This window comes from Labeo rohita, chromosome 22, assembly GCF_022985175.1.
Source record: "Labeo rohita strain BAU-BD-2019 chromosome 22, IGBB_LRoh.1.0, whole genome shotgun sequence".
Taxonomy (NCBI): domain Eukaryota; kingdom Metazoa; phylum Chordata; class Actinopteri; order Cypriniformes; family Cyprinidae; genus Labeo; species Labeo rohita.
The window spans coordinates 12,603,923-12,631,609 of NC_066890.1; the positions used below are offsets into that span (position 1 = coordinate 12,603,923).

The 27,687-nt window shown below is 33.2% G+C and overlaps 1 protein-coding gene across 5 annotated transcripts; it reads right to left on the reverse strand.

The window, feature by feature from the left end:
- Positions 1 to 122: 122 nt before the first annotated feature.
- rubcn (rubicon autophagy regulator) lies at positions 123 to 27,687 on the reverse strand. Of its 5 annotated transcripts, none has more exons than XM_051094856.1 (22): positions 27,511 to 27,687; positions 24,219 to 24,372; positions 23,037 to 23,120; positions 22,785 to 22,944; positions 22,581 to 22,687; positions 17,067 to 17,241; positions 16,475 to 16,855; positions 14,429 to 14,476; positions 13,917 to 14,012; positions 11,779 to 11,894; positions 11,503 to 11,701; positions 11,317 to 11,421; positions 9,129 to 9,203; positions 8,440 to 8,497; positions 8,204 to 8,336; positions 5,959 to 6,104; positions 5,809 to 5,873; positions 5,487 to 5,725; positions 3,601 to 3,662; positions 3,370 to 3,523; positions 3,139 to 3,232; positions 123 to 1,645 (listed from the first exon to the last, which is right to left on the reverse strand). In XM_051094856.1, the coding sequence occupies exons 1-22, from the start codon at positions 27,546 to 27,548 to the stop codon at positions 1,497 to 1,499; spliced, it is 2,838 nt and encodes a 945-aa protein (XP_050950813.1). In that variant the 5' UTR covers positions 27,549 to 27,687; the 3' UTR covers positions 123 to 1,496. The 5 variants fall into 5 exon arrangements, with proteins under 5 accessions (XP_050950813.1, XP_050950812.1, XP_050950815.1 ...); XM_051094855.1 differs by having other exon boundaries at positions 11,779 to 11,909; XM_051094858.1 differs by lacking the exon at positions 14,429 to 14,476.

Below are 27,687 nucleotides of genomic sequence, written 5' to 3' on the forward strand. Positions count from 1 at the left end.
TAGATATTTTGCACAAAAATCAGGAAAAATATCGGTAAAACCGATTATCGGTTGATCTCAAATGTAGACACCAAAGTTTTGAGTGTAACACAACAATACAATAATGACTCAAAACACAATAACACAGTCTAAACATCTTTAATTTTTAGTTACATATATACACATTTAACAATAAGAAATTATGTACATTTTCTCAAATAGTGCATCAAAAGCCCCTGAATAAAAAAGGCAATTCAGTAATTTTACAACAATAAGCTCAAGTGGACACATCGTCAGCAGGATCAAATGAAAAGTTATAAAGTTAATATCAAGACCTATTAATTTCAGATCTCATAAGCAAGTTTGTCCATTCATTCAATCTTATATACATAAGGTCAGTGCATTCAAGTCATTTTATGCTTGTGGCAAAGTAGCACATGGTCGTTATTGCTTCAGATATACTCACAGCAGCAAACAAACGGGCTCTTGAATAGATTTTCTTTTAGATACTACATTAACTTGGGTCTAGTATGTATGATGTAGAGAATTCTATGTAGACAACCTACCAAACTAATAAACTCTTTAAAACAAATAACACTTTTGGTAACGTGTCTTCTTCACTGGACAAGTATGGGCCAGTGTTCAAGATTTTGGACTGAATGTGAGAAGTTGAAATGATGTTCCGGCTCAAACGTTAGTACAATCAAACAAACATGAAACTAGTGCAAATCAAAGAACCAACAAGACATAATTTGTCAAACAAATGACAGGAAAACATACAAAGTGCCATTTTTGGTAGGTGCAAAATGTTAAAGCAAAAAGGCCTTTACATTTACAAATAAAGACCAGTGTTGGGCCTCATTTGTGAAACATGAACAAAACTAATTTCTAAGTAACAAACAAGAAAATTGTCTATTGTTGCATTAAGTTCATAATATTTATTTACAAATGATTAACAAATTTGGCTCACATTTCATAAATGAGGACTTTTGATTTAGTAGCTTTTATCTTTAACACAGTAAGCTGGATTCTGGCACTTCTAGAAACCTCTCGGGAAACAAAGGTTGTGCAAAACTCGCCGGAGTTCAGCTGCCTTTCTCCGTCTCTCATCGATACAAACGAACAGTCATTAAAGAGGCACACAACAGGTTATACACTTATAATATAACCAACACAAAGTGGACGCAGACAAAAACAAGACATAAAAGTTCATGACACAGGACTCAACAGCCTGTTGATTAAAACAAACTTGATTTTTAAGGACGGAGGAAACGAGCGAACAAAAACTTGGCAAATCGTAAAAATCAAACAATACAATTTTGTATCCGTAGGCAGCAGTCCTTAAAAGCAGAAACGTCTTGTTTGCACATACAAGTCTTTGTAGCATCAATGATCCATTGTGCTGCAATCAGCAGGACTTTAGAGCAGCTTATTCGGGACGGGAATCAAGAAACGTTTGGCTGAATCTCAGTCACTACATTCACTGTGCTCTGGTGAAGTCTTACTGGTATTGTGTGTTAGGTCCCGCTGGCCTCGTCCTCTTCTCTGTCCTCCTGCTCCTCCATGTTCTTGCGTGCCATCCGCTCTCTTCTCTCGGCGAGTCTCAGACAGCGCGGACACTGCTTCCCTCCCTTAAAGCAGGTCTTGTGATAGCAAGCATGACAATCTGCACAAAGAACACACACACAAAAAAAAAAGAGATATCAGCTCTGAGGACTTCGGTTTAAAAATACTTGTAGCTAACAGAGTGCAAGATGCACAGAAGATGCATTGTAGTTTAGCTTAATAAATGTATAAATAAATGCACAAATGTATATATAAATAAATGTATGAATAAAACCACGTATAAATAACAACAGAAAAAAAAATTAAAAGCAGAATAAATAAATGCACAAATTAATGTAGAAATAAATGTATGAATTAATGCAGAAATATTATAAATCAATGTAATAATGCAAAAAAGTGATACATGCATAAATAAATGTAGTAAAAAAAGAAATACAGAAATAAATGTACATATGAATGCCGAAATGTATAAATACGTGCAGAAATGAACTAAATTTAAAATACTTTTCAATTTAAAAAAATAAATGCATGAACACAAACTTAGAAATAAATGTATAAATGTGTAACAAACTTAAAAAATAATTGCATAAATTAATGTAGATATAAATATATAAATAAATGCATAAATACACTAAATTAAAATACCTTTCCATTTATGAATAAATAAATAAATAAATAAATTAATTAATTAATTAATGTATAAATAAATGTATGAATAAATGCAGCAATTAATAAATGCAGAAATGTGTAAACAAAATTAATGCAGAAATAATCTAAATTCAAAATACTTTTATAATTACAAATGAATGTATAAATGCATAAAAAATGTAAATGCACTAATGTAGAAAAAAAGAAATGCATATATAAATGCAGAAATGTGTAAATAAATGCAGAAATAAACTAAATTCAATATACCTTTCAATTTATAAATTAATAAATAAACCAAAATAAATGTATAAATGCGTAACAAACTTAAAAAATAATTGCATAAATTAATGTAGATATAAATGTATAATTAAATGTATGAATACACTAAATTCAAATACCTTTCAATTTATGAATAAATAAATAAATTAATTAATTAATGTATAAATAAAGGAATAAATGCAGAAATGTGCAAATACAAGCAGAAATAAAATAAATTCAAATACCCTTCCATTCATGAATAAATTAATTAATTAATTAATGCATAAATAAATGTATCAATAAATGCAGAAATGTGTAAATAAATGCAGACATAAACTAAATTCAAAATACCTTTCAATTTATAAACTAATAAAAAACCTAAATAAATGTATAAATGCGTAACAAACTTAAAAAACAATTGCATAAATGTACAAATACACTAAATTCAAATACCTTTCAATTTATGAATAAATGAATAAATAAAATAAATAAATTAATTAATTAATGTATAAATAAATGTATGAATAAATGCAGCAATGTGTAAATAAATGCAAAAATAAAATGTATAAATAAATAAGTGTATAAAGCTTAAAAATAATGCTGAAATGCAGAAATAAACATATAAATGCATACAATAAAAAATGCATAAATAAATGCAATCAACCAACCAATCAATAAGAGGCTCACCTTCACAGCGCAGACACTTGTTGAGCTCGTAGGGGAAGATGATGTCTTTGTCATTTCCACAGAACTCACAGATGAAGCCCTTGGCCTGGCAGAGCTGTGGAACAACAACGAGACAAGAAGAAATAAACCTGACAATCGAGATCAACTGAAAAATTCATTCCCCATTTCAGACACCTAAAGAAACGCAATGTTATGTAGCTCCTATCAGGCGTTTTGTGAACGGTTCCTCACCACACAGTCCGTGACGTGGCTGGAGCCGAGGCGCAGCAGATCTCGAAGCTTTGGCGCCAGACTGCCGCTGCGGACAGCCGTGAGATCGCTGAGAGAGAAGAGGTGAAAGTCTTCGGTCAGGTGACCAGGGAGAGTGTCAAACTGATCCAGCACCCTGTCAACACAACAGAGACTTGTGACGCAATGCTCTTAAATGCTGCCTCGAAGAAAAAGTGTGAGAAAAACACTTACTCTTTAGCCAAACGGCACGTTTTTAACAGATTCTTCATGTGGTTCAACTGTTCCCTCAATGCCTGTAACAGAAAGAGCACATTCATTCTTAATGAAATAATACAAATCACAAATGAAATGTCCATACAAAAACACTGAATATAGTGCTGTCAAAGCAATTAATCGCATCCAAAATAAAGGATTGTTTACATAATATATGTGTGTGTGCGATGTATATTTATATGTATATATAAATACACAAACATACATGTATATATTTAAGAAATTTATACGTAATATACATATACAGTACACACAAATAATGTAAATAATATTATCTAAACATACTTTAATTGATTTGACAGCAGTCATTATATTGTTATATATTAGTTCTATTATAAATTAGAATAAAGAAATGCAACAAAAACAGTAATATTGTGAACTATTATTACAATTCTTTTTTCCATTTTATTTTAAATTCTTTTTTTTATTTACCTATTTATATTTCATGCTATATATTATTATATTATTTTATTATATTAATATTTACACATTGTCTTCTATTTCTGAGCAAAAAAAGTTTTCGTGGTTTAATGCATCCTTGCCAAATAAACATTAAATTAAATAAAATATTAATATATATATATATATAAATATATTATTTATATTCCATATTCCACATTTTAGCATTGTTATTATTTTTATATTAATACATAAATACAAAAAATAGAGAACTATATATATATATATATATATATATATATATATATATTATTTTATTTATTTATTTATTTTTTTATATCAATTTTATTTTACATTTTTATACATTACTTTATTTTTATATATATATATATATTCTCCATAGTATATATTATTTTATCATTATATTAATATCTATATATTATCACATAGATATTACTACAAAAGTAGAAGGATTACAAAAAAAATCTAAATATATAAATATAAAATTCATTTAGAACTTTATTTATTTTTATTATATTTAAATTTTATATCAATGTTGTTTTAGATTATTTTTATATATTTACTAATTATTATTTCATGTTATACATGTTTTTTATTTTATTGTATTAATATTTATACACTGTGTTCTTCATGCTGAGCAAAAAATTAGCTTTTAGTGGTTTAATTCATATATATGAATATTTTATTTATATCCCATATTATATTATTTTATCATTTTTCATTTATTATTTTATTGTAAAATAAATATATCATTATAATATATATATATATAATACATTTGTATATATTTATTGTATTTACATTTTATATAAATTTTATTTTAAATTATTTTTATTCACATTACATTATAATACAATATTTATATTCATGTTATATATTATTATATTGTTTTGTTATATTAATATTTATACAAATAAACATTAAATAAATAAATAAACAAATTATATATATATATATATATATATATATAATTTTATAATTATATTAATATTTATATATTATCACAAATATTACTAAAAATTACAAAACAATTAACATTTACAATATATAAAGAATAAACATAAAATGTATGTTTTATTATATTTGTTTTAATATCAATTTTATTTTCTAACATATTTACTTATATTTCATGTTACATATTATATCATTTTATTATAATGATATTTATTTACCTTATTTGCTTCATGCTGAGCAAAAGAGATTAAAACGTCAAATATATAAATAATAAATATAACATTTAAAATATAGGTTACATTTTATTTGAAGGTGTCCTTGTTACAGTGTAATTACACATTTAAGTACTGAGTAATATTAAATAACTAAATTGGTACGTCTATTAAAGAGCGAAGCAAAATGTCACTTTCGCCGTCTAAGAAGAGGCCACTATTATGTTCACGAGGCTCAAGTGAATGTGTGTAACGTACGCGCACTGTATCCAGGGCTTTGACTTTCTTGTAAAGGCCGCTGTTGATGTCGTTGAGGTTAAAGAGAGGATCTCCTGCGATCTTGGCCAGCAAGTCCCTGGAAAAGTTGCTGACGTAGCTTTTGCTGAAGTCCCACTTCCTGAGGATCTTTGCTGGCACTACAGACTGTGAGTTCTCGTGACAGCACTGGCAAAAGTAGCGGCCCAGATACTCACAGTACCTCACCCTCCTGATATAGTCTGTTACAAAGACAAATCACCAGCATAAACCCACAGATTCAAGTAAATCAAGCTGTATTTGTATACATGTGTGTGTTTTGTACCTGGATCGATGCGAATGCCGCAGCCAGCGCAGCGGTAGTTCTGTTTGGCCACCACCACTTTCCTCCTGACACGATCAAAGCAGAGACACAGAAGTTAGACAATCATGTAATAAAGGGAATGAAGCTGCATATTGACGGTGATGGTCTCACTTTGGAGGAGGGTGGATGTTGAAGATGATCTGTGGTCTGGGAGGAGCCCACTCCAAATTCCCTCGCACTCGGATACGTAATTTGTAAATGTCCGCGTGTTCGCCATCGTCAGGTGAAATGGGAAGAGAATCTGGTATTGGAAGGAGCTTAAAAAACAAAAGAAAATGCTAAAATCAGCAGAAATTCAGACATTTTCAATTACAATCAAAACATGCTGCTAGCATGATTTATCACATTGCAAACATTATTGAACATTTTGCTAGCATGTTTCTAACATGACTAACATGTCGCTAACATGTTTTTATCATGAGTAGGATGTTGTTGGGATGTTACTAGCATGTTTCTATTATGATTTTTTCATGACTGGCATGTTTCTAACATGTTTTAACATGATTAACATGTTGTTCAAGCATGTTGATAGCATGATTACCATGTTGTCAATATGCTGCTAACATGTTTTTAGCATAGTTAGCATTGTGGCTGGCATGTTTATTGCATGATTGCCATGTTGTTGGGATGTTACTAGCATGTCTCTATTATGATTAGCATGTTGTTCATGCTTTTTTCATGACTGGCATGTTTCTAACATGTTTTTAACGATTAGCATGTTGTTAACATGTTGATAACATGTTTTAACACAACTAGCATGTTGTTGGCATTTTTGTAGCATGATTAGCATGTTGTTAACATGTTGCTAGCATGATTACCATACTGTCAACATGTTACTAACATGTTTTAACACGATTAGCATGCTGCTCGTTTTAACATTTTTTAACATGGTTAGCATGTTACTAGTTTGTTTCTAACATGATTAACATGTTGCTAGCATGTTTTATCACAATTAGGATGTTGTTGGGATGTTACTAACATGTTTCTATTATGATTAGCATGTTGTTAACGTTTTTTTCATGACTGGCATGTTTCTATTACCATGTTTTTAGTAAGTTGCTAACATGATTACCATGTTGTCAACATGCTGCTAACATGTTTTTAACACAGTTAGCATTTTGCTGGCATGTTTGTAGCATGATTACCATGTTGTTTAGATGTTACTAGCATGTTTCAACTATTTTAGTTTTTCTAATATTTTTCATGACTAGCATGTTGTTAACATGTTTTTAACATGATTAGCATGTAAACGGTTTTTTTTCATGACTGGCATGTTACTAATATGTTTTAACAATTAGCATGTTACTGGCATGTTTTAAACATGTTAACAACATGCTAATCATGTTGCTCACATGTTTTAACATGATTAACATGTTGCTAACATGTTTTAACATGGCTAGCATGTTGTTAGCATGTTTTTATCATGATTAGGATGTTTGCATGTTACTAGCATGTTTATAATATTAGCATATTGTTAACATGTTTTTCATGACCAGCATGTTGCTAGCATTTAATGGCATAATTACGATGTTGCTAACATGTGTTTAGCATGTTTAGCATGTTGCTAGCATGATTACCAAGTTGTCAACATGTTAACATGCTTTTATCATGATTAGGATGTTGTTAGCATGTTACCAGCATGTTTATAACATGATTAATATGTTGTTAGCATGTTGCTTGTTACCATGTTGTCAACATGCTGCTAACATGTTTTTAACATGCTTTGCAGGTAGTTGGCATGTTTGTAGCATTATAAGCATGTTGCTTGCATGTTTTTACCATGATTAGCAGGTTTCTAACACGTTTTCAACATGGCTAACATGTTGTTAGCATGTTACTAGCATGTTTATAACATGATTACCGTGTTGTTAACATGTTTTTTTCATGACTGCCATGTTGTTAACATGTTTTTAACACAATTACCACATTGCTAGCATGATTACCATGTTGTCAACATGCTGCTAACATGTTTTAACATGGTTAGCATACTGCTGGCATGCTCTTTTCAAGATTGGCATTTTTTTAGCATGTTTTAACATGATTAGCATGTTACTAACATGTTTTCAATAAGACTAACATGTTGTTTCCCTGTTTTTATCATGATTTATCACATTGCAAACACTGAACATGTTGCTAGCATGATTAGCAGGTTGTTAACATGTTTCTAACATGATTAACATGTTGCTAGCATGTTTTCATGTTGTAGTGTCACGTCTTAAGCAAGATAAATGAATATATAAACTGTTATTTTCCAATACTATCAGTCTTGGCCATTAGAAACTCGTCTCAGTCAACAACTAATCCAGAAAAACACTGATGACGTGGACTGAGGATGTAAATAGAGAAGCCCTGGTACTTTTTGAGGGGCGTCGTGTTCTGGAACCAGCCACTCAAGCTCTGAGGCAGCGGGCAGCTGCATGCCCTCAAACTGTCTGAGGAGACCCATCGCCACCGACTCTGCTGAGTTGGACTGTAGCATGGATGGAGAGCTGCGCAGAGAGAAATGAATCAGAAATCAGCTTTGGATACTATGCAGAACTCAAAACTACTGGACTTCATGACCACAAAAAGACAGATTTGAGATGTGCTTACATGGAGTCTGAGCTGAGGAAGGATCTGCTGCTGGATGCACTGCGTTTGATGTCTGCATCTGAGAACAACGAGAAGAAACGATTCGTTGTTTCTCCATTGAGAACCAATGCATATGAAAAGCTAAAGACCAGTGACAGAACAATACATCAGACATTATTTGGCAATTTTACATGATTGCATGCTTGGCTGAGCAACACTTAGCATCCCCAATTTCCCAAATGCCCTGTGTCTTTTATTACATAACAAGTAGATAAAGACAGATAGGTTATAGTATGAATTTAAAACATTAAGATAAGAAACTTTAGATTTTTACTGGTTAATATTAACTAAAGTGATTAGTACACATTCTTATGTAATAATAATAATAATACTATTACATAATTTTGAAAGCTTTTCCGACACACCCATCATAATGCAGGAAGCAGTGCTAAAGGTTGCCATTTATTAGCACGTACAATAAATAAAAGCCAGAGAGCGGCGATGTGACAAACAAGAGGCTTATATGACATGCATATGGGATGGACACATGTGAGGGGAACAAGCAAAGCCGAGGAAAAAAGCAGGAACAGCCACCAACTACTGCTACAGAGTCTGAAACACCTGACTCCTCTGATCCCACCATTATTTTGAACACTGATCAAGCAGCAAAGGCTGTGAGACGATACACACGGCTTCCCTTTCTCTGGTACCTGAGAAGAGGGATGCGAGTGACAGGGACAGGCCGATCTGAGACACCGCCAGCAGGGACTGACCATCATTGCCATCTGAGAAACAGAGACCAGAGACTGTATTCTCAACCAGACGGCCTATTTTTGGCGTTGTACAATTTATAAAGACAACATGAACTTTCTTACATTACTTTCTTAATAAATGCCCTGGTCACCATTCAATGTTTAAAAATTTTATTTATTTTTAATCATAATATTTACATTTTTTTTATATATATATTTTTTGAATATACATTTTATTTTAATAATTCTCTTTTGCTCACAGAGCCTAAATTTATTTCATCAAAATATAGTAAAAACAATAATTTTGTGAATAATTGGTTTCTTCTTTGATTAACAGAAAGTTCAGAAGCCTGTAACATTATGTCTTTATTGTCATAAAATGCAGTGTATTTTAATAAATTTAATGTATCCTTGCAAAATAAAAGTACTAATTTTTATGTTAAAAAAATCCTACTAACCCTAAATTTTTGAATGTTGGTGTATATATTATAAATGTTATAAATATATACCTCACTAGCTAATATAGTTACAGATTTAAAAAGTCAGCATTTTATGCTGTATTATGCTGTAAAATTTTTTGTAGGAAAAACATTTGCATGTCTATGTTGATCTTTGTTTGGATGTTGCTATACAGTGCATAAAATAAATAAATAAATTAATTAATTAATTTGAACAAACATCTCTATTGTGTTCATTAGCAAAACAATTATATCAGTTACATAATTAAGACTAGTTGCAATTAAAATGTTTTATTAATAATGAAAAAAAAAAAATTGTTTTATTAAAATGTATTGCCAAATTTAAGATAGTTTACATTATTTTTACATAGATACATTAACCCTCATATTTTTTCTAAAACTATACACTTTCGTAGAGAATTTATTTATGCTTTTTTATTGCAGTAAGATTTTTGTTAAAAATGTTTTGTTAAAAAAAATGCTGTATTATGTTTTGTTGAAAAGTATTGACAAATTTTAGATACATCATCTATAAGTCTTAAAATACATTATTTCTAGCCAGATATTGCAATAATTCATTATATTGGGACAGTTGCACCACATGACATTTTACAACCATTTTATTTGACATCATAAAAAGGCCAAATAATCTAACATTTTAAGAAACTTTTTTTTTTAATGTACATTTCAACATGTTGGTTGTACCAAATTATTATTTTTTGGTTGCACAATATGACTGTTTTGTTTTATTAAAATTTATACACATTTTATATATACTACCCATACGTCCCACAATACATTATTTTTATCCAAAATGATTCAACAATTCTTTGAAATGCACCATATTATTAAGTTGTTTTTTTTTTGTTTTTTTTGTTTTTTTATATTTAATTTGTTCTTCATTATACCACATGACATTTTACAAGCAGAACTAATCTTGGCATCATAAAAAAGGCCAAATTATCTAATATTTTACGAAACGTACGTACGTTTTTACGTGCGTACCAAATGACTTTTTGGTTGCACAATATGACTGTTTTGTTTAATCAAAACTTAGCAGCACATTTAACATATATTACCCATATATATATATATATATAAAATGTGTTGCTATATTTTAATAAAACAGTCTGTCATTTGGTACAACCAACATGTATATAATGTATTTCGGGACTTATGGGTAATATATATATATATTACCCATAAGTCCCGAAATACATTATTTCTAGCCAAATACTTCAATAATTTTTTAAAATGTCACATTATAAACATTAAAACTGTTGCAAATGTGCTTTATGTGACAATTCCAAGTGCAAAAATATTTTTAACCATATAAACAAATCTTTGAAAGTTTTTTTGTGTGTGAACGTGTTAAAGTAAACCGTGTTCATTTTAACTTTACGTTGATTTGCATACTAAAGTCTAATGTATTACGAATTACAATGACCATTCCGCTCTTTCCTGCTATAAAACACAAAAAAAATCAGGAAAAACTTGATTCAGTTAAAAAATAAGGAATTAAAAATGAGCATAATCAGTTAGAAATCAATCATGAGATTGGGATGCCAACACATTTCTCATCACGTGGCGTTATGGGTAATGAGGGCAATCGCAAGGATGATTACACGATCACAAGCAGGAATGAAGTCATCGCAATCAAAGATGCACTTCCTGTCTGGAGTTCCTACCTTTGAGCTCAATATCCTCTACGTCTCTATCCGAGCCAGAGTCAGAGGGGTGAAAGGAATCCTGGGAGCTCCTCCGAGAGCCGCCACTATCCACAGATGGGACTTCTGTGGAAATAAAGCAATAAATATACATTATATACATCCTGTTTACTTTTAACTTCTCCCTCTTGATCGCCTCAGTCTTACGGTTATCAGAGGAGGTCGGCGGCTTCATCCGCGTGCGGCGTATCTGCAGTCTGCGCAGACGGATTTTCTGTTTGAGCTGCTGGATTTCCGTGTCACTATCGCCCTCTTCTTCTGCCTCCTCCACCGGCCTGCGCATGTTACATTTCATCAGCTCGATGGCAGCGATCAGAGACTCAGAGATGCTGAAGTGGGCATTTTCCTGCGGTGATAGAATATGAATGTGAGTTATAAACCACATATATAAGATGCTGAGTGCAGCAAGGAGTTTGCGCTTGCCTTTTCCAGATCAGCACAGCTGCCAAAGTCCTGCTCGGAGAGGTAGCTGATCAGACTCTGACCCTCGGACGGTCTGCGGAACAATCCGTCTGGAACGCTGTTGTACTGGCTGCTGTCTGCAAGTTCACATGCTTAAGAACATTATTATTTTCATTTGATTCAGATACGTAAGTGTCCATGATGAAGAAAAGAAAATCTAGTTAGAAATGTAGAAATGTGTAATTTGTGTTTATGTTCTGTATGGTTTTGTAAAACTTACAGCGTTTTCAAGAAAAGTTTCAGTTAAATTACCCAAAAAATGTCATGTGGTGTAACCATTAAGTGAAAAGTAATCATTTTCCTTACACCTCAAATACACACGAGTGTAAAAAGTTTCTCTTTTTAACAAATATCCAAAATTATTAAGAAATATTAGCTTTTTGGGAGTCGCACCACAAGACATGTTACAACCAGAAATAATATTGGCATCATAAAAAGGTCATTATCTGATAATTTAAGTTACTTGTTTTTTTTCTGCATATTTCAGCTTGGCTTTGGGTGTCACCCGGAGGGCATTTTTGGTATAGAGTCTAAAAATCTCACAGGAACCTCAATTTTTGTGATATCAACTTCAAATTTGGAACATAACTTAGACATGTGACTCTGATTTTACAGCAAGATTCAAAAATATTTTGCTAAATATATATTTTATATAAATTATACATTTTATATAAGATTTAAATGTGTATTTTATATAAATACAGTACAGTTTTACTTTAAATGCTACAGCTCTTTAAAGTAGGGTGGATTCTTGCCATTACAAAAAAGTCATTATCTGTGATTTTAAGCTAAGTTATTAAGTTATTTTAAGTTAAGTTCTTTATAGCTCACATACATGTGAGCGTAATGAATCTTAATTATCGTTATTATCAAAAATGTTTTTAAATATATATTTAAAGTAAAACGCGACCTTTTTTGACCGCACTACATGACTTCGATTAGACAAACGTTTTTAAACATTAATAAGCAGTGGAAAAGATAAAATATTTTTATCCATAAAAAAAATGAGTGAGAGAGTTTGGGTGTCACCTGGTGGCTATTTTTGGTCCTTAAACAGAATCTCATAGGAACCTCAATTTTGTGGTAACTTCAAATTCGGAACACAAGTTAGACATGTGGCTTTAATTTTAAAGCAATTTTAGATTCCTAAATATTTTGCTAAATATTTATTTTATATAAAATATACAATTTTAGTAGAGTTCATTTTCACTTTAAATGCTCAAACTTCCAAAGTCATGTGGATTATTCCCATCATAAAAAGTCCTTATCTGATATTTTAAGTGACTTGTTTTGGTTGGTTGTACTATGTAGCCTTTTTGGTCGCACCACATGACTTTGATTAGATGGGCAAAAGCTTTTAAATATTAATAAACAGTGAAGGAGTTGATAGGATATTTTTTATAAAGAATTTTTTTTTTCTCCTGATTATTCATTATGATATTAGGACAGTCGTGCCACATGACATGTTATAACACGAACTAATCCTGCCATCATATTTAGGTCAAATTATTTGATTTTTTTTTTTCTGCATAGTTCAGCATGGTGTACCACATGACTTTTTGCCACATGACATGACTTTAATTAAACGGACAAAAATGTTTTTAAATAAATAATGAATGAGAAGTAAAGCAGTTCCTTAAAAAGTTTTATGAAGTTTTATTAAAACATTTTTTCTTCATTACAATATCAGGACAATATCATATTGTAATGAAAAAAAAAAAAAAAACGTCAAATTATCTAATATCTTAAGGTATTTTACAGGTTTTTTGGTTGTACCACATGACTTTGTTTACATGGACAAACAAAGCAGTTGTGTTAAGATTTATTTCATTTATTTTATATATTTTAATATTATATTTTAGATACTATAAATATAGATAACCATTTTATTGAATTCTTTCTTCATACATTATGAAACAATATCAAATTAAATTTTAATTTAGAAAATAAAAACATGTTCTTCAAAGAAGTGGTGTATTTAGGTCATTGTAAGCATGAATTGCATTTTTAAGTTGTTGTTGTTGTTTTTTTTAATAAATTAATAGATAGTGAGCATCATGTAATTGACCCAAATAAAGAAGAAAGATGCATTCACTCACTAGACTCCATATAAAGGGAACTGCTGGTGCTGCTATCACTGCTCTGGGGTGAGAAAGGACCACAGCTCTTTGAAATGGGTGTAGCCGTGACAGATTCTGGGAAATACAGAAAAACATGATAGGAATTACGCACAAGTATGATATTAGGATAAGGAGGCTAACAAATGTGTCTTCCTGTTTGCAGGAACTGACCCATGATAAACACGGATGAAAATGTAGATACACAACAGAAACCTACACAACATATAATGCTTAAATGTTTATAATTGATAACACCATGGCCAAAAAACAGAAAAGACTGAAATGAAACTTCCCAGGCACAACTGTGTAAAATTTCACTACATAGAAATAAGAACATAGTGGAATGGCACAGGACAGGAATGTTGTGCAATAGTTTGAAAAACGGTGCCGAAGGCTGGGAAAAACAGACAAAATAAAAAGCAAAAAGTGAATCATGCGAGGGTGACAGAAATGGAAGGGTGGACAAAATGCAGCACCACGGCACTGCAAACCTGCGACGGGGTCTTCGATAATAATGGTGATTTTCCTGTGATTCCCTCCTTTCCATACAGAGAAGAGAGAGAGAAAGAATAGAGTTGAAGCAGAGAAAATATCACCCGGATCCACAGCAAAACCAAAGAGCACAAAAGGAATAACAGCTAGAAGCAAGGTTTGGAGATCGGTTTTTACATGTTTACTTGCATACGCGTATGGGAAAACCATATTTTTGTATTAAAATCAAGCTAGTTAACATTATAGATTTAATGTGAGTGAACAAAAAACACTGTTCACAGCAAATTTGACTTCATAATGAGATGTATTAAATAAAACATCAATTTATCAGACAGAAACTAAACTATTCATGGTGGAAAGGTGGAAAATACTGCTACTTCACATTTTGATTAAATGTTGCAATAGGATCAATTTTGATTTCATGCTATAATCAAACTACATCTTTGTTTGCAAAATAACTAGTTACACTAAGTTTTGGACAAAAATGAGCTCAATTATTACTGACATTATTAACCACTGCCTGTTTTCCCGTAACATATTTTAGTAATCATTCTAAATTAATTATTCTAAAATATCATTTGAAAGCTTAAACACTCAAAATGTATCCTGTGAAAACCATTTGAATTTGGAGTTTACATTACTTTGGAAACTGTACTTTAAAACCTTTTGGCAGGCTCCTCCCTGCTGTGTCAAATTTTCATATTACAAAATGTACTACAATATTTAATAATCAAACTTTTCTAATCTTGACAAAACATGTGGTTCCATATTTGGTGGTTATTTTGTGACAGAAGTAATACTGTGAAGGAAATACATACATTTATTGAAAAAAAGGAAAATGCATTAAAAAATTCAGTGGACTTTGGGTGTCCCCCAACAGTTAAACAAAATCTCACAGGAACCTCAATTTTTGTGATATCAACTTCAAATTTGGAACATAACTTAGACATCTGGCTTTTATTTTACAGCAATTTTAAATTCCAAAATAATTTAATTAAATATTTATTTGACATAACATATAAATTCCAATATAATTCGGGTGTCACCCAGTGGCTATTTTTGGTATAGCGCCTGAACAAAATCTCACATGAACCTTAATTTTTGTGATATCAACTTCAAATTTGAAACATAACTTAGTTAGACATGTGGCTTTGATTTTAAAACAATGTTAGATTCCAAAATATTTTGTTAAATAGTTATTTTATATAAAATATAAAATTCAGTGGAGTTTGGGTGTCACCCAATGACTATTTTCGGTATAGCGCCTAAACAAAATCTCACAGGAACCTCAATTTTTGTGATATCAACTTCAAATTTGAAACATAACTTAGTTATACATTTTTTGCACTTTTTTTTTTTTTTTTACTTCAAATGCTCAAGCTCTTTAAAGGGATAGTTCACCCAAAAATGAAAATTCTGTCATTAATTACCCGCCCTCATGTTGTTCCAAACCTGTAAGACCTTTGTTCGTCTTCAGAATACAAATTAAAGATAAATTTGTAGAAATTGTTAAACAAAATGGTTTCTTTGCACACAAAAAGTATTCTCGTTGCTTCATAACATTATGGTTGAATCACTGATGTCACATGGATTTTAACAATATTCTTACTACCATTGTTGTCCATGCAGGGTCAGAAAGCGCTCAGATTTGATCAAAAATATCTTTATTCCGTGTTCTGAAGGCAAACAAAGGTCTTACGGGTTTGGAACAAAATGAAGGTGAGTAATTAATGACAGAATTTTTATTTTTGGGTGAACTGTCCCTTTAACGGGTGGATTCTGATTGGCTGTCAATGTCAATGTTTTCATCATTCAATAGCTAGAAAAAACTGTTCTGGAAGTGACCAAGCATATTATTCCTCTGTGCCGTTTTCGTTATAAGCTGTGGCATGGATGTCGCTATTCTCGTACAATTAGTTTGATTATCCAGAGTTATCCTTATTGTTAATGTGTTAACATCATCTTTTACACTAATAAATGTTATTTCGTTAGTAGTTCCGCTTCTTTTTGTTAGGCTTGTGTTCGAGATAATTGTTTGTACGCACCATTTTTCTGTTTCTGTGTGACGCCCGTGTCAGACAGAGACCGGATGTGGCCCCTCGAGCTCCGCCCTGTAGTTTTCTGAGCCTCTGAGAAAGAGCAGCGGCGTGGTGGGGGCGGAGCCAAAGGAGTGTGAGTGTCACCCTGAGTTGCCATGAGTTCACTGCTCTGAGTGGAGCTGGACGAGTCACGCCGTTTATGCTTCCCCAGATTACCGATAGCCAGATACTCCGGGCCGTCATCCAGATCTGCTTCAACACATTCCCGGATCTCAGGTGGAGCGGGTGAGGCAGGTTCAGTGAAGGAGATCTGGGGTATTCCTGCGTCCTGGTTTCCCCTACTGCACACCCATGGAGCTCCCTGAGCACTGCTGGATGGAGTGACATCTTGAAGACAAACAAAGAGATGCACTGTGATACTAAGGAATGGTCACATTTCTTCACTGCAGGCATTGCTAACTGCCCACCTTCCATCTCCAGTTTTCTTGCCAAATAACATACTGTTTTCTGTCTGGGACATTTTGTGTGTAAACAAGTCTAGCATTTAGTGAGGTAATGGAGCCACAGAACAGCCTGTTGTTCTCTGAAATCTGCTGACCTGAGCTGCTCTTGGAGTGTGGGGTGCTGGGAAGCTCTGTAAGGCAGCTCTGGGACGTAGTGAGCCGACGGGACTCTGAACTGTCCGCAGGCCTCCAACTTCCTGTGGCCCCGGGCAGTAAACACAAACTCTGGCTCTTCAGCAAACCAAACGCAGACTCTTTCAAATGTGAAAGCTTGGAAACAAAAAAAAAAAAAAAAAACACACACACACAAGAGACAGAAGAAATTTACATATCCGTACGTAGAAATACACAGCTAAAATTAAGAAGGTGTAGCTACAATATCTACCAGCAGGGGCGAAAAGGGCTATGATAACCACCCAAACAATGACTTTCTGAAAAACTGGATGCTATTTAGCTAGCCAGCTAACTAAGAACATGTTGACATTTTAACTAATTTATATTGAAAATTGTGTAGTTACATTACTACCAGCAGGGGCTGAATAAGCTATGCTAACCAGTTAACCATGACCTTTTGAAAACTGGATGTTATGTAGTTAGTTAGCTAGCTAGACACATGTTGACAGCTAAACTTTAATTGAAGATAGTGTAGTTACGGTATCTACCAGAAGGGGCTAAAAGAGCTATTGTAACCAGCCAAACCATTAACCCCTAAAAAACTGGATGTTTATAGTTAACTAACTTACATTGAAAATTCTCTAGTTATAGTATCTACCAGCAGGGGATCAAATAAGCTATGATAACCAGTCAACAAGACCTTCTGAAAACGGTGTAGTTATAATATCTACCAGCAGAGGCTAAATGGGCTATGCTAACCAGCCAAACCATTAACCCTTGAAAAACTGGATGTTATTTAGCTAGCTACCTAGCTAGCTAACTAAAAACATGTTGACATTTGAACTAACTTACCTAGCTAACCAGCTAATGAACATTATGTAGTTATGGTATCTACCAGCAGGGGCTAAAAGGGTTATGCTAACCAGCCAAATAATGACTTTGTTAAAAACTGGATGCTATTTAGCTAGCTAACTATGAACATGTTGATATTTTAACTAACTTATATTGAAAAAGATGTAGTTACAGTATCTACCAGCAGGGGATAAAAAAAAGCTATGATAACCAGTCAATCAGACCTTTTGAAAACAGAATGTTATGTAGTTAGTTAACTAGCTAGATAAACACATGTTGACAGTTTAACTTCAGTTGAAGATAGTTTAGTTATGGTATCTACCAGCAGGGGCTAAAAGGGTTATGCTAAGCAGCTAAACCATGACTTCTTGAAAATATGAATGCTCTTTAGTTTGCTAACTAGCTATACACATGCTGACATTTTAACTAACATACATTGAAAATGGTGCAGTTGTGTTATCTACCAGCAGGTAGTTAGCAGGTTAAGCTATGCTAGTTATCTATGCGTAGTTAGCTAGCTAGAAACATGTTGAAAGTTCAACTTAAATTGAAGTAACATGGTGTAGTTATGGTAGCAGGAGCTAACTGAACAATGACTCCTTGAAAAACTGGATGCCCTTTAGGTAGCTAACTAGCTATAAACATGCTGACATTTTAACTAACTTGCATTAAAAAAGGTGTAGTTTTGTTATCTACCCGCAGGGGCTAAAAGTGCTATGCTAACAAGCCAAACCATGACCCTTTGAAAAACTAGATTTTATTTAGCTAGAGTAGATGGTGTAATGATGGTATCTACCAGCAGAGACTAACTACACCATCTTACTACGGTCTATGCTAACCAGTCAAAACATGACCCTTTTGGAAAACTGGATATTTTGTAGTTAGCTATCAAACTAGCTATAAACATGTAGACAGTTTAACCAAGTCAATTTAAAGTAAGCTGTAATGGTGTAGTTATAGTATCTACCAGAAGCTAAAAGGGTTATGCTAATCAAACCACAACCCTTTAAAATGGATTTCAGCTAGCTAGCTAGTTAACTAACTATGAATATTTCGTCAGTTTACCAGCAAAAGCTAAACAGGCTATGCTAGCCAACCAAACAATGACCCACTGAATACTTTATTTTAGTTAGCTAGTTATAAACAGTTTATCAAGTTAAACTGAAGTAAGCTAATCTGGTTATGGTATCTACCAGAAAAAGCTAAAAGGGCTATGCTAACCAAAACATGACCCCTTAAACTGGATTTTAGTCAGCTACCTAACTAGCTAACCAACTAACTATGAAGATTTTGGCAGTTTAACTATGTTAAATCAAAGTCAGATGGTGTAGTTATGGTATCTACCAGCAAAAGCTAGGGCTATGTTAACCAGCCAAACCATGACTCTTAAAAAAACTGTATTTTAGGTAGCTAGCTAGCTATTAACATGTCAACAGTTTAACCAAGTTTAATTTGAAGTCAGCTAATGTACAGTAGTTTACCTATCTACCAGCAGAGACTAAAAAGGCTATGCTAACCAACCAAATAATTACCCTGGAGTCTACCAGAAGCTAAAAGGGTTAATCTAACCAAACCATGACCCCTTAAAAGAAATTTTAGTTAGCTAGCTAGTTAACTAAGAAAATTTTGGCAGGTTAACTACATTAATTCAAAGTAAGCTGGTGTAGTTATGGTATCTACCAGAAGCTAAAAGGGTTATGCTAACCAAACCATGACCCCTTAAAGTTAATTTTAGTTAGCTACCTAGCTAGTTAACTAACTACGAAGATTTTATCAGTTTAACTATGTTTAATCTAAGTAAGTTGGTGTAGTTACGGTATCTACCAGCAAAGACTAAAAAGGCTATGCTAACCAACCAAATAATTACCCTGGAGTCTACCAGAAGCTAAAAGGGTTAATCTAACCAAACCATGACCCCTTAAAAAAAATTTTAGTTAGCTAGCTAGTTAAATAACTAACAATGAAGATTTTGGCAGTTTAACTATGTTAAATCGAAGTAAGCTGGTGTAGTTACAGTATCTACCAGAAGTTAAAAGGGTTTTGCTAACCAAACCATGACCTCTTCAACATGGATTTTAGTTAGCTAACTAACTATAAAAAATGTCTGCAGTTTAACTATGTTAAATTGGAGTACGATTGTGTAATTATGTTATCTACGAGCGAAAGCTAACAGGGGCTATGCTAATCAAATCCTGACCCCTTAAAACTGGACTTTACTCAGCTAGCTAGCTTTAAACATGTTAACACCTTAACTAACCTAAATTGGCAGAATGATTCATAAAAAAACAATAAAATATGTTTTTATTCCCGTCTAAAGGGGTTTCTTTCTCAAAACTATTTTCTTTCCTTTATCACATATATTGATCTTACGTCAGCGGCCTCTGAGATGTTTATTGGATAGATCAATGCAAGCTCTGTAAAAAGAGGAATTTGTGCCAGACGTTCAGTGAGATAACAACCAGGTGTGTGGGATCATGGACAAACACAAACACTGACTGTCATTACCCTTCGAATTCACATTTCACAGAATAGGTGTATGAAGGGAACTGTTTTTTAAAGATTTCTGAGGGCTTCATTTCATTAAACCCTTCTTAGCTTATTATAAAAACTTTCTATGGACTTTGGCCTTTATAAACCCAACAAATAAATTCCTTCTAGTAAAGGATATTCAAAACCTTGTAAACCTAGTTTTCCCAAGCAGTTTTTTTTTTTTTTTTTTTTTTTTTTTTTACATTGTAGGGTCACTGCTTCAAATGTCAGGTGAGTCAGTGCTTAAAGTGTATGAACAAAAAAAAAACTAGTCTACACACTGCAGTCCAACAAAATCACTCAATCCCAGAATTATAAGTGAAAATCTTTTAAATTATATACAACAAATTAAAGACGATAACATTAAACATTTTTCTTTACTTACATTTTCAGCTAGGCTTAGCAAGCTAACAACTTAGCCTACTAGCTTAGAATAGCACTAACTGCTTAAGTAAAGCTATTTTGATTAGCTAGAACAAGCTATCATGATAACGTGCTATGTTTTTGATCAGGCATTGACATGACATGACATCATTAAGGCAATCCGGTCCACTCGGCGGCCATCTTGGTAATGCCTTTTGGCAACAATAATCGGTGACAAAAAATTTGACAATAATGCTATTAAAACTGATTTAGATAATGCTATTAAAACTGATTAGATTACTCGCAGAATGTTTTTCCGCATCATTTGCACAAATAAAAACAGTACTTGCCAGACGTGCCAATAAGGTCCTTGCCAACTGGCTCGCGAGATGTGTCATGCGATTTGGTGTGCACAACAATTTACAAATAATTTACTCACCCCCTTGTCATCCAAGATGTTCATGTCTTTCTGTCTTCAGTCATGAAGAAATTATGTTTTTTTGAGGAAAACAGGATTCAGGATTTTTCTTCATATAATGGACTTCATTGGTGCCCCGATTTTGAACCTCCAAAATGTAGTTTAAATGCAGCTTCAAAGGGCTCTAAACGATCCCAGCCAAGGAAGAAGGGTCTTATCTAGCAAAATGATCGATCATTTTTTTCGGAATTTTTTTTTTTATACTTTTTAAGCACAAAAGCTTGTGTAGCACAGGCTCTCGGATGCACGTTCTTGACGCTACGTACTATTGAATCATGTCGAAAGGTCACGCGCAAGTCAAACGCTGTTTACCAAAAAAAGGTACAACGATGTCTTCCTCTCAAGTTGTAGGAGAAAATACAGGTGAACTAATTCCAGTACAGAACCTAATAGGATGTTGAGCATGCGCGACTGAAAGGATCACTCCCCGAGATGACTCGTTCTTCCCGAGTCAAATTGAAGAACGACCCATCACTAATTTGTAGCAACATGGACGCGCATCCCAGAGCCTGTGCTACACAAGCTTTTGAGCTTAAAAAGTATACACATTTTTATTTTTCAAAAAAAAAAGACCGATTTTTTCGCTAGATAAGTCCCTTCTTCCTCGCCTGGGATTGTTTAGAGTCCTTTGAAGCTGCATTTAAACTACATTTTGAAAGTTCAAAATCGGGGCATCAATGAAGTCCATTATATGAAGAAAAATTCTGAATCCTGTTTTCCTCACAAACCATAATTTCTTCACGACTGAAGACAGAAAGACATGAACATCTTGGATGACGAGGGTGAGTAAATTATTTGTAAATTGTTGTTCTGGAAGTGAACTTCTCCTTTAAAGCACTTATGTTCAGTTAAATAATTTTTAATAGTTTTCGATATTTAGATTAGTTAATGATGTCAACACTGCTAAAAAACGTCAAGTCAACTGTTTACAAGTAGAGTCAACATTGAGTTGCGTCTTAAAGGGACAGTTTACCAGATAAACTGTTTGGTTACCCAAATTCGTCAAAATATCATCTTTTATGTTCAGCATGAGAAAGAAACACATACAAGTTTGGAACAACTTGAGGATGAGTAAATCATGACAGAATTTTAATTTTTGGGTGAACTGTCCCTTTAAGTTGGGATCTCAAACATGAGCTTCCATCACTGTTTGGATCACTGCGTTCAATAAAGACCAGGAAAAAAATTATCTTATCTGTAATGCTTAATCACATCCTCTAGAAACAAACTAAAGAAAAGCCCTCACTAATACGAATCAACAAAAGTTTCTCACCCTGCCGGTGTCTATGAGAGCCAGCAGCCGAGGGTTATTCTGCTCTACGGCCTCCAGACACTGGAACATGGCAGACACGTGTGGTTCACTCAACAGGAAAGCCCCGTCTACAGAACAGGACAATCAACACTATTATCACACACAACACCAGGAAAAATGTGTAAGCAAGTGAAGATGCCAAAGGATTGGAGGATATTGAGTTACCATTGTAATATTTCTGTGTGTTTGTCTTATGTTGCAGTAGCGGTTTGAGCTGGGCAGATAAGATGTGACCTTGGAGGCTGTGTAAAAGCCAACGCTCGGCTTTATAACCCTCGCCAAAGCACTGAACGCTACTGCTCAGCACAGGTTCCAGCTGACTGAACTGGAAGGAAAGAGAATAAGGAGTCAAAAAGATCTCACTGAAGATGTCAAAATGAGATTCATGTGGGAAATATTCACTGGATTGACGAATACCTGTTCTACATGACGGGCGAGATGAGGACAGAGATAGCGCACACACCACACGAAACGCCAGTAGTCCTTTTGTTTATAGTAAATCTGCAAAACAAAATAACCAAATTAGATCTTGTACCACATACAGTAAAAATGTGTTTGGTCACTTCTGTGCATGCAAGCCAAAATAATAATGAAGAAATAATATTAAAAATAAAACAAAAAATCTAAAAAATCTGAAATATCTGAAATCGAATTATTTTTTAGTAAATTTTACATGTAAAGTAAAACAACAAAGAAGCAGTCAATAAAGGAGAAGAAATTAAACTGAAAAAAAAAAAAAAAAAAAAAAAAAAACAATTATGAAAATTTTAAAAATATTAATTTTTAAAAAATGTGAAAATTTAATTGTGTTAATGTATTTTAGTGGTAAAAATAACAAATTACATAAATACTACTTAAAAACTAAAATTTGTGAAAAAAAAAAACCTGAAACAGCAGAAGATTTGAAGTATTAATTAAAAATTACTATATTAATTCACAATAAATCAATAGTATGCTTTAGAAAACACAAATGGTGAATTTCTATTTAATACCAACTTTAAATCATGTAAAATTATTTTATGTTCACCACAGCTGCATTTATTTAATCAAAAATCCAGCAAAAAAACTGTAATATTGTGAATTATTACAATTTAAAATGAATGTGACAATGAAAACTGGAGTAATGATGCTGAAAATTCAGCTTTGCATCACATTAATGAATTCAATTTTAAAATCTAATTTTAAAATAAAAAAGTTACTTAATTTCAAATGTAATAATATTTCACAATAGTTTTACAATTTTTACTGCATTTTTCATTAAATAAATGCAGCCTTGGTGAGCCTTTCTTATAAAACATTTTTAAAAATCTTACCAACCTTAAAGTTTTGGGATTCATCTATACACTAATACAATATTTCCTTTGTTGGAAAGGCCACAGAGGCCATTTCTTATCTCCAGTTAGGTACAGAAAGTAAAACAAAGAAGTAATGCAACTTAAAAAATGTTCTTCCTGGTCTGATTAGCCACAGGGCAAATTTATGTCTAAGAGCTGCTGGTAAATCAGGCTTTTGTTTTGGATATAATCCTGCTGTGACCACAGGATATTCTACGTACTTTCATGAAAACCCCCAAGACATTTTTATCTCATTCCTCCACACCTGTTCATGTTTCAGGCCGTGGCCCAGGATGTTGTTCATGTCCTTGTGGAGGCGCTGAAGACCCCCATAGCGGGACCACACATTAGGGTTGTTTGTGGACAGTAACCCTTCAACAGTCGTCTTCAGATTAGACAGAAGCTTCCAGTGTTCCCATCTGAAGAAAACACATGTAAATTGCTATTACAACACATTTAGAATACACAGTGTGCAAAGCATTTCACTTGTAGTGTAATTCACATCTTAAAAGTATATTTAAAAACACTACATTTTAATATACAACTGTACTTTTTAAATTATTTTAAATAATACAAAAGATTAACACAAAACTGGGGTGAATCAATAAACTGATAAATGATTTATCCTTGAATTGATAAACAATCAATGAATAACTTACAGCCATTGTGTGAATAATATGTACTCATGTAATCCATAAAAAGGTAACTGAAAAAGGAACTGATCTGATTATGTAATCCAGATTACATAGTTACTAGTTACTTGAAAAAAGTTACCTGACTCGTGTGACTTGTAACACGTTACAGCCACCACTGTTTACTAGTTACTTGGGCAAGGTTATCTGATTATGTAACTTACGTGACACTGTTTACTAGTTACTTGAAAAAGTTATCTGATTAAGTAGCTCACATTACCTTCAACACTGTTTACTAGTTATTTGAAATAAAGCAATCTGATTACATAACTTGCATTACTTGTAATCCGTTACCCCAACACTGTTTACTAGTTATTAGAAAAAAGTTACCTGACTACGCAACTCATGTGACTTGTAACGCATTACATAAATCCATAAAAAGGTAACTGATTACTGTACCTGAAAAAGAAACCGATCTATCTAATCCAGATTACATGTAATCAGATATGTTACCCCAACACTGTTTACTAGTTACTTGAAAAAGCAATCTGATTACATAACTTGCATTACTTGTAACATCTTACGGCCACCACTGTTTACAAGTTACTTTAAAAAAGTTACCTGATTACATAACTTGCATTACTTGTAATGTTACCCCGACACTGTTTACTAGTTACTTGAAAAAAGTGATCTGATTGCGTAACTTGTAACGTGTTACCCCAACACTGTTTGTACTTGAAAAAGCAATCTAATTACGTAACTGACATTACTTGTAACATCTTACCGCCACCACTGTTTACTAGTTACTTTAAAAAAGTTATCTGATAATGTAACTTGTGTGACTTGTAACGCGTTACCCCCAACACTGTTTACTAGTTACTTAAAAAAAGAAATCTGATTACATAACTTGCGTTACTTGTTATGCGTTACCCCAACACAGTTTGCCAGTTGCTTCAAAAAAAGTGATGTGATTATGTAGCTTGTGTGATTTGTAATGTGTTACCCCAACACTGTTTGCTAGTTACTTGAAAAAAGCGATCTGATTACATAACTTGCATTACTTGTAATGTGTTACCCCAACACTGTTTGCTAGTTACTTGAAAAAAGCGATCTGATTACATAACTTGCATTACTTGTAATGCGTTACCCCAACACAGTTTGCCAGTTGCTTGAAAAAAAAGTGATGTGATTATGTAGCTTGTGTGATTTGTAACGTGTTACCCCAACACTGTTTACTAGTTACTTGGGCATGGTTATCTGATTATGTAACTCGCGTGACTTGTAGTGCGTTACCCCAACACTGTTTACTAGTTACTTGAAAAAAAACAAAAAAACAATCTGATTCCGTAATGTGTTACTTGCAATGCGTTATCCCCAACACTGTTTACTAGTTACTTGAAAAAAGCAATCTGATTGCATAACTTGCGTGACTTGTAATGCGTTACCGCAACACTGTTTACTAGTTACTTGAAAAAAGCAATCTGATTATGTAATGTGTTACTTGTAATGCGTTACCCCAGCACTGTTTACTAGTTACTTGAAAAAAGCACTCCGACTACATAACACACATTACTTGTTATGCATTACCCCAACACTGTTTACTAGTTATTTGAAAAAAGTTACCTTACTATGCAGCTTGTGTGACTTGTAACGCATTACATACATCCATAAAAAGGTAACTGATTACTGTAACTGAAAAAGGAACTGATCTGATCTGATTATGTAATCCACATTACATGTAATTAGTTATGTTACCAACACTGTTTACTAGTTACTTGAAAAAGCAATCTGAGTACAAAACTTGCATTACTTGGAATGCATTACCCCAAAGACTGTTTACTAGTTACCTGACTACGTAACTCGTGTGACTTGTAAATACTGTTTAAGTTAGTTAAAGTATAAAAAAGTTATCTTATTATGTAGCTCACATGACCTGTAACGTTACTTCCACCACAGTTTACTAGTTACTTGATAAAAGCAATCTGATTCCATAATGTTTTACTTGTAATGCGTTATCACTATCACTGTTTACTAATTGCTTGAAAAAAAAAGATGTGATTATGTAGCTTGCGTGACTTGTAATGTGCTACCCCAACACTATTGACTAGTTACTTGAAAAAGTAATCTGATTACATAACTTGCGTTACTTGTAATGCAACACTGGTCATTACATTCCATTAAGGTCAAAACATTATGAAGTATAATAGGAAACAATAAATATTTAAAGTATAATAAATACTAATATTACTAGTATGCTAAAGTGTGCTTCTTTAAATGCTTCAGCAGGTCATAAAACTGCGTTATGAGTCATAATAAGGAGAGTTTCTGTTATGACGTTTCATGCGAGTCAGTTCGCAAAAACCACACAGAAATAGCATCTTAAACTGAAATCTCGCGCTTACATCTGCTATTTAACAGCTAAATGCGAGCGTGTCACAAGACTGGTGTCATTTGCAGCACGTCTATTGATTGCTGGATGAAAACTGCTAGAACATACGATGCTGAACCCCACTATGGTGAGGGTGAATCTCATTAATATTAATTACGTCACCGAACTCTTCCGTGAGCGCCAAGTCTCCTATTGGTTGATTCCGCTGCTTGCATAATAACGGCTGTAGTTTAGCCAATCAGAGGATACGCTTTGACAGCACAAGACGTAATTAATATTCATTAGCTTAGTCTTTACCATAGTGGGATGTACAAATGCACTAGCCGGCTAGCTTGATATGAAAGCTATAATCGATAACTGTCAACAAAATGGTTAGTGTATATTTATGATTTATGATATTTTTAAATACATGTGTACTAAAGTATGAGGTGCTAAAACTAGCGTTACTCAGTTTATCAGAATAATCTCCCACACTAGAGCAGTGAGTCTAGCTGTCAAACTCAGGACTGCTGTAGATGTTCATGTTTTTTATTTACCTGCGCTCTCCGTCTTCTGCCTCCGTGGATATTTCCATCTCCAGGCCAGGTAACGAACTGATTTACAGTTTAGATCAGATTTAAACACAGAAAATCTCCGGACAGGTTGAAGGTGTTTCCACTGGGCGTCCCGCACCATAACAAGAAGACGAGCGTGAAGTCAGAGATAAAGCGCGC